Here is a 12762-nt window from a genome sequence, read left to right as displayed (position 1 = left end):
GTTTTTATGAAGAGGACTGGCCTGACGTGCTGTCCAGGAAGCTTCTCTGGCAGCAGCTTAGAGAAGAACTGGAGGGAGAGGGGCTGGTGACCAGGCAGCAAACTTGTTCCAGCATCTGGGCTTTTCCAGGCCAGTGCACACAGAGACGGTTGCCACCCGGGGCTGCAGCTGGAAATGCTGAAAGGTCATTTTGCCTGTGAAACACAAGACAATGGACAGAAAGAAGGCCCGGAATGAATGGACCATTGTAGCTGGCAACTGCTTAGACTCTGTATATTTTAATCTCAAAAGTGCTTATTCTGTATGAATTTTCTTTGAGAACAAAAGGGGCCATTTGATCCTCAGGGCTATGTGGATCCAGAAAGGCATAGAGAAAAGTGCTGCAGTGTCCAGAAAAGAGCTCCCCATCTGCCCCGACAGTTTGGATCAGCAGTTCTGGAAAAATTGGGAGGCGGCCTAGGAGCTGACATTATGTTGTGGCATGTGAAGGCCAACTGGTACCCAGGGCATGAGGATGTCCAGGTCTGCTGAAACACACCCAAACACTCACCTGTACCCTAATCCTCCGGCCTTAGAGGGGCATGCTGATTCCAGAAAATTTGGAGGGCTCCTCTTGTCCCATTTGTCCCCATGAAGTGCATTCTGCTGGGTGTTTGTTAGAAGGGAAGAAGCGTGTGTATTAGTGAGAAGTACACTGTGCTTGGTCAAGAGAATTTGCTTCTTCCCTCAACTCTGCTCCAGAAGAGCTTTGTGATTCCTTGGGCAAGTCACTCAACTCCCGGGGCCTCAGTTTCCCCAGATGTAAAAAAAAACTAGATTGAGCCTGTAGTTCCCAAACCTGGCTGCACATCAGAATTATGTAGGAAGCAAGTTAAGAATACTGATTCCTAGGCAAAACTCCAGACCAGCTGAATCAAATTATCTGGGGATGGGACACTGGAGTGAGTCTGTAACCAAGTATCTGCTAAGGCGTCTGTTACCAGCGTATGCCCAGGGTCTCTCACTTTATAAGATATCCTTGTACTTAAAAATTCAATTAATGAATTTGAATTCATTCATAGCATAGTACCACCCCCAACCCAATGGCCAATATATTGGCCAGTATTTTGGGGGATTCTCACAGGGGGCTTACATAACTCCTGGGCATATCTTGCTCTAATCTCTAGCATCTACTCCATTCTCTGTCTTAGTCTGTTCTCTTTTCTCCTCCCAATGGCAGCCCAAACTGGAACCAAGACCAACCTTTAAGATTAAAAGCATCTTCAGGGCTGGCCCGGTAATGTAGTGGTTAAGTTTTTGTGCTCTGCTTTGGTGGTCCAAGATTCACAGGTTCAGATCCCAGGTCCGGACCTAGCACTGCTCTTGTCAAGCCACGCTGTGGAGGCATCCCACATAACATAGAGGAAGATTGGCACAGACGTTAGCTCAGCAACAATATTCCTCAAGCAAAAAGAGGAAGATTGGCAACAGATGTTAGCTCAGGGCCAATCTTCCTCACCAAAAAAAAAAAAAAAAAAAAAAACTCTAGCTATGACTGTAAGAGAGGACGATTCCGTAACAGCCCAGCTATTCTACACTTTCCTACACTTAAAGGTCACCCTAACCAGTCTACCCACTGGGAATTCCCCTTCTCCTCCGGCCCCAAATTTCTCCTGTCTCATTCTTCTGCTCTGGAGCAGTGTATGCCTAATTCCTCCCAAGTTCTGTTCATTTCTCCAGCAAACCAAGTGGCTCCCCACAACACACATCAAGGACTGAAAGTCTAGGCCAACTTTCGCATATTTCACAATGCGCTAGGGATCATGTTAAACAAAAGGTCTCCTAGGAGCACAAGCACTGACAGAAGCTTCAAAATACCTTCTCGTGAACAGAATCAAATGGATTTAGCTTGGCTCCCATCTCGCCAGTTTACTCCTTCCCCAAGCAGCAGAGAGTAACAGCAAGGTTACCCTACCCTCCATTGATAGGAATTCTGCTGCTCCCCTTAGAAGATGGAAGTAGCAGCGGCCAGCATTTTCTTCTCAACAGCAAATCTATTTCCCTACTCCCTGCATGTTTCATAAGCTCCCCAAGTGACAGGGCCACCAGTGTGCATTTGGAATCCACTGGACCAGGTGAGCTGTAGTGTTACTTTCAGCTTTAAAATTTTCTCTCTCTGAAAACAAAAGTGCTTCTGCACTGGGGGGTGAGATGGATTTTGGAGTTAGCCAGACCAGGATTCAAACCCCAGCTCCTCCACTAACTAGCTGGGTGACCTTGGACAAGTTAGTTAAAGTCTCTGAGCTTTGGCTTCTACACTTGCAAAAAGAGGATAAAAATACCAAACTCACGGAACTGTGTTAGGTAATGCATGTGACAGGAACTGTTAAGAACTGAGTTTTGGTCGTCTTAACCTCTGGTAGGTAGCCTTACATAGTTTAGGGAGTTAGACAAAGCTCATGTGGGATGCGCCTTCTCTCTGCAAATACTTTTCCTCCTAGGCCTCATGAAGTCATTCAATGAACCTAGAACCTGCACTAAAGATTCTTCCAGAGGAGGACTAGCCACCCCACTACCTCTATGGGCAACCTTTTAGAAGTACGGCCTGCTCCTTTGGGTGGCTACTACGTTAACTGGTGCTGATAATGTTGCACGGTCAACATCCAATTTCAGGACAAGGGCAAGTTTAACTCTAAAGGACCAGACATAGATCCTGGACATGAGGCTGGAAAGCAGTGATGTTGCTGTCCTGGGGAACCTTCAGGCACCGTGAAATAAGGTGGCTCCAAACTTACAGGAAAACAAAGATATGGTATAATTCTGAATGCTGGGCTTCTCCTGGGCGCTCCTACAGCACACGCTCTGGACCGTGTCTTTCTGGTCACACTGCGAGCTCCTCAAAGGCAGAGAATGCATCTTCAGCATCTTTTACCTGCAGTGCCTAACACAGCACCAGGTCCATACTAGACATGACAACATTTGATAAATAAGTGACTGCATTAATTAATGGATGGACAGACCAGGGACTTTCAGCCTATGTAAACTGACTGCATGAATGGTTATTTCACATAATGTGCTTTCAAAATCCCTTGAAAACACGAGCCTTTATTTCAAGAACTAATTCTGAAAAGCAGAAAAGATGTTTCCCAGTGCAAAAGCGACTCCATCAAAACTGTCAGGTGCAACAACGCATTGAATTAATTCATTCAATCCTTCATTCATTCAACACACACTGAATCTTCATTATATGCCAGGCACTATGCCAAGAGCTGGAGACAAGAAGAGAAACAAGATGTGTTCCCTCGAGGGGGTGGGCATCGATCACTTTTTAAAACACGTCTTAGGCGGTCTACTGTGCAGCCTGGGAGAAGGACTGCCCAGCAAGGCCATCAGCTCCCCGCCCAGAACCCGCACAGTAACGGAGGGCACGCCCGCCCCAGTTCTGGTGACCACCCACAAACTCCCCTTTTTTCCTCCCAGTTTCCCAGTTTCAGCCTTTTTCTCCACTAGTCAGTCAAAATCTCAGACTGAATTATTTATTGCTTTTTGCAACTACTGAATAATGTTCCGGTTCCTTACAGTTACCTTAAAAAGTGAAAGAGGAGCCGGCCCCACAGCTCAGTGGTTAAGTTCAAGCACTCCGTCCGCTTCAGTGGCCCAGGGTTTCACTGGTTTGGATCTTGGGCGCGGACACGGCACCGCTCGTCAGGCCATGCTGAGGCAGCGTCCCACATGCCACAACTAGAAGGACCCACAACTAAAATATACTAAACACTAAAATAGACTATTTTAGATTTGGCCTTTTCAAAAACAAAACCATAAATGTATTTATTTTAAACTGAAAGCTGATCAACCCAATACATAATTATTAAATGCATATTATATTTAGGACAACTTGGAACTTGAAAGCAATAGAAACAGTCCCAACCTTCTGTCTAAACTTTGGCCCTACATTGAAATTTTTTTCTATGGGTAAATAGTTCTCAGGGGAAAAAAGGTACCAGTCAGTCTTCTAAGTGTTCTCCTTTTAGTACTGAAAAAAAGCCTCACAAGAAGAAAAATGTGCCCAAGGGCCCAGTACTACCTGACATACGGCATCTACAAAGCCCAGATTCCAGGGGCTTGACTTCCACTCCATTCCATGACGAGTCATTGATTCTGGGCCGTCACTAGGGGGACCAGTGGTCCCAGTTTGCCCAGAAGTTGAGGGGTCATCAGAGTCTCTAGCAAAGCAAGACTGCTGGTCACCCTAGTGATCACCTCTCCTCTCGCTACTGAAGTTCTTCTCTCAGAACTAAAGATACTGCAACACAGTGAAACACGGCCATAAATCATATTGCAAATTCAAAGATTGCATTGTAATATGGATTATTCCACACACTTCATGCACTGGTGATATATAGCATTTTTGCTGGTATGCAAGATGTGCATTGTTTTTGATCTTACACCTCAAAATATTCCGTTGGAGACAGACTCTGACAGGTTTTAGGCACCTACATCCCCTCCCTTCTCCCCACTATCTAATATTCCTCCTGGGACAGCAAAATAGGTTGCCTCAAGATATCCTGGTTAAGTTGGGGTGAACCTCATACACTGTCTCAAATGTGCTATGTCCTAACTTCCATTATCTCACTTAAGAACCAGAGTTCAGGTTCTAGTTCTCTGCCCAGCACCAGTTTATGGGACAAGCACATCATTTCACACTTCACTTCCTAAGAAAGGCACCACCAGGACACCTCATGGAAAGACGCATGGCCAACGGCTTTCTTGGAACTGCCGTGGATTCAGATCTCTGCTTTACCAAGAACTGTGACCATGGGGCAGTTGGCAAACATCTCCTGATCCTGTTTCTTCATCTGTAAAAGGGGATTAAGTCCTGCCTGAAAAGTTGAGAATAAAGGCTAGAAATCCAACCCAAAACCAAACCGTCTGAGTCCCTTGCATAGAGGACAAACTGAACATGTTATAATGCTCCAATTTCCAACAAGTAAAACCTTAAGCTTGTGCACGTTTGTTAAAACACACACAAAAACACACAGGTGCTTCAAAATGGCAAGTCTCTACTGGCACACAAAAAAAGCAATTCTTCTGTTCAGAAATATTTGCTTTATATACAAACACAGTATTCATTCATTAAGAAACTAATTCTTTTACCATCTGATTTGAAAAAATTCTCTCTTCCCAAGGCATTTGATTGCAGGCACACCATTATAGGATATATTTTATTATTATCATTATTATTATTTTCCACAATAGTTAATGCCACATTTCCCTTCCCCACAGAGAGTCCTACTCAATAGAAGTCCCCAGAAGGAGCCACAGCACATTCATAACAAAGATTGAAAAGTAAACCATCTTTCAATTTCTGCTTTCCAATATGATGAGTCAACTAAAACAAGTCAGATTTAATCAGCTATGAAATCGGGAAAATGAAAACCAGCCCGTGTGTACATCATGATTGTGAACACCTCTGTGTAATGGGGGAGAAAAGAGAAATAGCTGCTGCTTCTCATAAACTTCAATTTAACTTTAAATTACTTTTTTAAAAAATTATTTCTTTAAAAGACATTTCGCTGCCTGTGATGGGGTAACACTTGCGTGTTTTCCCAGCAGAAGGCGCGTGTGAAGTGGAAGACATTTGGAAGCAGTGGCCCCACCTAGATTCCTGGTGTGGGGACAGGAGACTTTCTTATTTCCAATTTTGGCTCAGTTCAGAAGAAAAAAGGGGAGAGTTACATCCCTGGAAAATAACGCAGCCTACTTTAGGGCCTGTCTGCCTTCCAGTCCGTTCAAGTGCTCACGGTTGGTCCTCCTGGCTCATAGAGTCTTTGGTACCCTGAAAACCTCACTCCACGGTCTTCTGAGTGTAGTTATTCGAAAACAGCAATGTCGCAAGTGAAAGGATTTGGGGCTTCCGGAGGAACAACCATTTCTGGGTATGTTCTGGAAGACAAGTCATCTCAGCTTCACCTTCTAACTTCCGGAGCCTGGGTTCCAACATCCAGATTTCAGTGGCTGGAAATCATGCCAGAAAAACACGGACCCAGCAGCGCCGGACGGACTGTCTCTGCAGCTCTGCTACATTCTCCACACCACTCAAGTGTCCTATAAAATATTAAATCAACTGGACATGGCTGATTTACTGGTACAAAAAGGCTTTATAAAAATATTCCCTGCACTTAAAAAACAAAAAAAGATGCATGTCCACGTTGCCTCTAAGTCACTGGAGAACCTTGAGCCTTTTCATTTCATCTTTCCAACGTTTTGCAGTTCCCCTCGTTCAGCTTTTCTTGGAGGTATTAATCTTTTTTTTTCTCATTAACAGAGTTCAGAGTCTGTGGCTGCTTCTGAATATGAGCTTGTGGTTTGATTGGCAGAAATAATATTATCAGGAGACTTGTGATGTGTAAATAAAAGTACATGGACCTAGGAAGAAAAACAGACAAAAAGTATTTCAAACAAGGATACAAATGGGAACCATCCCACGAACATGACCGCACCATCTGCAGTCTCACGAGTGAAGGCAGTGCTTTCGGCAGGAGTGGACGCGTTTGTACTCAGGCTTGCCTCGATCCACTGCACAGGGAACAACTTTGCTGGGTGAGTGGGCCAGGGATGGACCAAAACCACAAAACTGGACACAGCAAACCAACCAGCTGTCTGCAGATAGGCGTGTAGTATTTGTCTCACTGACATTATACACAGATTGAGAGAATTAACCCCACGACAGCCCGAAACCCCCAATATTCAAAGTGTCAGAATGCCCAGGATCCAATTCAAACCCTATCCTCTGTTCCCTAAACACCAATGCAACCAATATGCTCTGCTCAGTGTAAGGTGTTCTTCTTGTGCGTATTAGGAGCCAGAAGAATCCAGATTTTCAAAACCTACTCCATAACTCTGAAAATAACTTTCATCCAAACTGATAAAAAACAAGCTTTGCTTTTGAGGTCTGTGGCCTTTTATTGCCTAACTGTGGCATTCAGCACATTGGGTACAACGCAGACTCTTGATAAATACTGAGTATATCGGGGCTGGCCCCGTGGCCGAGTGGTTGGGTTCGCGCGCTCTGCTGCAGGCGGCCCAGTGTTTCGTTGGTTCGAGTCCTGGGCGCGGACATGGCACTGCTCATCAGACCACGCTGAGGCAGCGTCCCGCATGCCACAACTAGAGGAACCCACAACGAAGAATATACAACTATGTACCGGGGGGTTTTGGGGGAGAAAAAGGAAAAAATAAAATCTTTAAAAAAAAAAAAATACTGAGTATATCAATAAGTGCAAGTAATTAAAAAGAGCTGGCATTTGTACAACTGTTCTATAACCATTTGGAAAAGTTGAACTTATATTTTCTCCAGTCCTTTTTGAAGATCAAGAAAAATAATGTTAAAAGCGGGGGGAAAAACCCACAGTTGGTTTATGGATCATTCCCCAGCTTCTGTGATCATAAGATCAGCTACCTTAAAATCAGGTAACTCACACATCCCCTAAACTTGCCCACCCTTTAGCAAGAGGAATGCCTCCTGGAAAATGTCTACAGAATAGTCAAGAGCTCTAACAGAAGCAGAGCTTCACTCATTTATGCTTTCAATAAGCATTTACTGCTTAGAATGTACAAAGCTTTAAACTGGGATCCACAGAAAGGCAAAGCCCCTCCCCCTTTTCTCAGGAATGGAAAACAGGACCAGCACAGGAGTAATGGTACTTTAACCAGCAGAGGGGTGAAGAGCCACAGGCAAGTGGCCATCGAATGTACTGTCTAAACCAGGACATTACTGAGAGTGAAAAAGAACTCTACAAACACGCTGGCGCAACAGACGTAAACTGGGATTTTGCAGGCGTACCCCAGCCACAGGCAAGTCCAGCATTCAAAGTCTGCTTATCTAAAATATACTTTGTTCTTGCACCGTTTTGCTTTCCTCCTTCGTATGTGGCCAAGTCTACACTGGAGTAATTATGTTAGATGAAAACAAAATATTTTGAAAAAGCCAAGGAAAAAAATTTCAGTCCCCTAGGGAGGTTTAGTAACTTATTCTGACATTCTATATTTCTCTAAAATTTTAAGGAATATTTGATCTTTTTATTATGGAAAAACTCAACTAACAGTGATTGGGCATGCTAGGACTGGCCTAAGTACTCCAGATACACAGATGAATCAGGCATAGTTCCCACTCTCAAGGAGGCTGCTACCTACACAAATTTCTACACCAGTTCTAACATTCTTACACGTTGAGTTTAAGAAAGTGTTATCTAGTTAAAGACAAATTAATGTATGAGGGTTTGCTTTTCAAAATGATTTCATAGAAAGGTTCTGCTCTGGACTGAATGTGTCCCCCCACCCAGTCGATCTGATGAAGCCCTAACTCCCAATGTGATGATATTTGGAGGAGCAGCCTTTGGGAGGTAATTGGTTTACATGAGGCTATGAGAGTAGGGCCCCCATGATAGGATTAGTGCCTATTGAGAAAGAGAAATCAGAGTGCACGAGCTCTGTCTCTCTCTGTCTCTTCTCCCCTCTCTGTCTCTCTTTCTCTTTCTCTCTCTCTCTCTCTCTCACTCTCACTGTCACTTTTCCTGTCTGTGTGTGTCTCTCTCTCCTCCTCATCTCTCTCCCCATCTCTCTCTCCTCCCATCTCTCTGTCTCTCTCTTCCTGTGCCCCTCCGTGTTTCTCACTCTCTCTGTCTGCCTCTCTCTCTGCCATGTGAGGACACAGTGAGAAGACAGCCTTCTGAAGCCAGGAAGAGAGCTCTCACCAGAAACCGAATCTGCTACCAGCTTGGACTTCCCAGCCTCCACCACTGTGAGAAATAAATATCGACTACCTAGTCAATAGTATTCAGTCATAGCAGCGTGAGCTGACTAAGACAGGTTCTTTCATAACGTTTACGTGTTCACTTGGGGCTCCTTTACCACTTAAGGAAAAATTAGACTGAGAAATTCAAAGCTGAAATTTGAAGTCACTATAGATTGAAAACAATAGACATAAAAATGAAGCACATCTGAAATGCAAATGTTAAGCAGGGAAGAATATACTGAGAAATGGATTTGCATACAACTGTCATTCACTGCCAGTGACTGAAATTAGCCCCATGTGAGGAACAGATCTGGAATACAACCAGACCCACCTCCACTAAAACACCATTCAATTTTAATTTCTTTTACCAGATTCTGTAATTCTCTTAAAAGATTCTGAAAACACTTTTTTTTGAGATGCAATCTATGATAGCCATTGGCAATAGGTGGCTGCCAACATTCAAATTAATTAAAATTAGATAAAATTGAAATTTCTGTTCCTCAGTCATGCTAGCCAGGTTTCAAATGCTCAATGGCCACATGTACTGGTGGCTCACACATGGGATGGCATTTCCATAAGTGTAGAAACATCTCTCGGACACAGCTGATCTGGATAAGGAATTTAAATTACATATATATAAGCAACTTTGATAACGAGATAACACATTAGGTTGAATCATCTGACATTGACAAAATTGACAGAAATGTCACTTTCACCCTAAACAAAGGTGTTTTTGTTTTAATATTCTAGATTGTTTTTGGAAAGAAATCTACTTAAGCATGATCTGGATTGGTAACTATTTGATTCTTCCCCTGGAACCCCTGCCTACGTGTAGCAGTAGCATGCTTTAGCTGGTTAAAGGCATGTCATCCCAAACAAATCATTGCTTAGTTATGATCCCCAAGTGTTCATTTTCTTCCCAAATTGCTTCTCCTAAAGAAATTTTTAGTAAATGTACTATGGATCTTGCTGTTAAAGGAACTGTGAGTCTAAAACTCAGGTCTAGCACTTACTTGCTGTGTGAGTTTTATTAAATTACTCACCATCTCTGAGCCTCCATATCCTCAAATGATAAACAGGGAAACCAAAACCTAACAACTCTCTCTTTTCAGCTCACCACTTTCTACCCTAATTCTATGTTCTGCCCATACTCATGTTTCTCGGGTCTTCAGTGCACAAAGTTTCCTCCTGTCATGAGGGGGCTTTTCTATGCTGTTCCCTGTGTCTGGAGCACAGCCCACAGTGCTCAACCTGCCCACCACCCTCACACACGTTGTGCCTGCTTCACTCCCACTATGCAGCCTCCAGGACTTAACTCAAACGCCACTACCTCCCAAAAGCCACCCTCGATGCCCTGTCTGAGTCCGATCCCTGTTACATGCTCCCTTAAATCTTTGGACCATTGACTCAGAGTATGATTTCAGTGTGTGTTTATAAATTTGCCAATTATTGCCTGTCTCTTCCATGAAGACTGTGCTTTCCATGGGAGCAAGAATGATTTCTATATTTTGCTCCACTCTATCCCCAGCTTCTAGAACAGCGCCCAGCACACTGCAGGTATTAAATGGTACTCAGGTGAATACAGGCATTTCTGCTATAATATGATGCATATCTTCCTGAAAAATCTCTCATTTGGCAATATCACGTGCTTAAAATACAAAGGCTTATGGGAGGGTAGGGATCATGTCAGAAGCAGACAACTCAAAACCTATGAGACTTTGCAACTACAGCACTAACAAAAAACAATTAGCACCTAAGCCAACAACTTGGTCAGCCCAGGCAGACAGCTCATGGGGGTAACAGCTGCTTTAGCGGGTGGCAGAGAATGAAGGGCAAATGCTGGCTGGAGGGCACTGAGACAAGGGGAAGGGAAACGGAGCTGTGAGCAAGTGGGGCTGCCCTAAGGCTGGGCATGGGGGAGGTAAACCCAGCTGACAGCCAGAGGTGCGGGTTTTTTTGGGGGGAGGGTGCCTCTCAGAAGAGGGAGCCCAGCGAAGGGGTGCTCAGGTTCCATGTTCTTATATAGAGCCAAAGTGCTTCTATTTCTGTAGCAGCTGAACTGAGGGCTTTTTTTGCTGAACATTATAATTCTCTTCCCTCTATACTGGCATGCCTGGTCTAGGAAAATTTATATATTAATAAACCAGCTCAACTCCCATGTTATCCTGACATAACTCCTATGATCTAACTGGTATTATAGAAATAGACTTTACTGATGGGTGTTGACCTTCTTTTCCTATGACCTGCGAAACACTGGCATCTACATTGAATATTAAAAGTTTCTTTGATCATTCCTGACCGGTGTATCAACTATAGGGAATCCTCAACTTACAAATAAGGGATGTTTGCACTGTTTATTTGTAAGTCACTTTTTTGATGATAGCTATTTCCAAAATTAATCTACAAAAGCCTGTGCAAACCACTAAATAATACAAGTTGGCATTTACTGAGTATAGACACTACACCAGGCCCAGCTGAGCCCTTTGCACATTTGCCTCATTTAATCCTAACAGAGGTGCTTTGAGGTGGATTCTATCCTTACCCTCATTTTACAGTTGAGAAAACACAGGTAAAAGAGGTTAATAACTTGCCAGAGGTCACGCAGCCAGTTTGCAATAGCGGAGAAATAAGACTTATTTGACATAAGAGTGAAACAGTAAAAGCAAGCAAGAATAGGTTTGCAGTTCAGCTGGAGCACTGGTGTTTGAATATAAGGGGCTGACATCCTTTCTCGAAAGGCCTCTTGCCTCTGGGGTGGACCATCTCCTCCACCCTAAATGCTGCGTACTCCCCTCTACTATGTGCAACTCATAGCAGAAATCCCCACATGCACCCACCAGCATTGCCATTTCAGGAGAGCACAGAGCTCTCCTGGAGACCACTCAAGTCAGCCCATCCAGCTCCCGCCCATTTCTGTCCTGCTCTCAGAATGCCCCATGCTCTCCAACATGACATAGCCCCAGGAAAGAGAGGCAAGGGCAGCAAAATTCACCCTCTGGGTTTGTAATCCAGGTACATCTTCTACAAACTCACTCCCATAAGCATTCCTTAATTATCTCAGGAATGGCTGAAGGGCCTCCCGTCACCTTTGCTCATCTATATCACTATTTGTACCTTGGTATCTCTGGGATGGCCATTTCTTCCTAAAGCTTTCTATGGACATTTTCACAGTGAAGCCATATTTAGAAATGCTTAGTACTAGTTGACTGAATTTACCAACTCCTAAATTAAACAGAGAAAACAGACAAGTTTACTAAACAGCCATGGAGAACAACGGAAACTTACTTGTATAAACTGACGGTTGGTTCAACAGCCAACATAACAAAGGGCGCGACCGTGTAAGAGACAGCCAGCTGAGTGACAGCCCAGGTGACCACATCATAAACAAGCTTCAGGGCTTTTGAAGAAAGGAAGTAATGTCTGTAGTTGTTCCTCATCTGCAAGCCAAAGAAGGCAAAGGTGGGGAGGGTGAAAAATAATGACTTTTACTCCATGCATGCAGGTGGTATACCTCAAGAACACGGAACTCAGACGGTTGGAATTTCAATAGCCTATTTTCAACTAAAATACCATTATGGGTTTTCTTATTATTAAAAAAAACAGTACAAGTCCACTGTAGAAAACTGTTCAAAGAACAACTAAGCAAAAAAATTTTTTCTTTAACATCTCCCAGAGAAAAGCACTGTTTATAAACTTGGCACATATCCTTCCAAGACTTTTTCTATTCATATATATCCATATTTATATTTCCAATGGCATCAATATATTTTTAGCCTGTTTTTTCATTTATGAATAAGTCCTAAATCATGAATTTTTTTCCATGTTGGTAAATATTAATCTCCAGTATAATTTTAAGTTAATTTGGAAAAGTTAGCTTGACTCCCATCCTCCACTATTGTAAACAATTCTGTGATACGTAAACCTTGTAGCTAAAACTCTGCATTGTTTCCTAATTATTACCTTTGAATAATAATAATAAAATAATATTA

General features: G+C 43.3%; 1 protein-coding gene across 2 annotated transcripts in view; it reads right to left on the bottom strand.

Moving 5' to 3' along the window:
• Positions 1-5187: 5187 nt before the first annotated feature.
• MBOAT1 (membrane bound O-acyltransferase domain containing 1) overlaps positions 5188-12762 on the bottom strand; it is a 96190-nt gene continuing 88615 nt past the window's right edge. For both annotated transcript variants that reach the window (XM_046641294.1, XM_046641295.1), the window contains 2 exons: positions 12059-12210; positions 5188-6405 (listed from right to left, as the gene is read on the bottom strand). In XM_046641294.1, the coding sequence (XP_046497250.1) occupies positions 6279-6405; positions 12059-12210 (279 nt within the window). In that variant the 3' untranslated portion in view covers positions 5188-6278. The remainder of the gene's footprint in view (positions 6406-12058; positions 12211-12762) is intronic.

This window comes from Equus quagga, chromosome 15 (assembly GCF_021613505.1).
Source record: "Equus quagga isolate Etosha38 chromosome 15, UCLA_HA_Equagga_1.0, whole genome shotgun sequence".
Lineage (NCBI taxonomy): Eukaryota > Metazoa > Chordata > Mammalia > Perissodactyla > Equidae > Equus > Equus quagga.
This window is presented reverse-complemented; position numbering and strand designations above follow the sequence as displayed.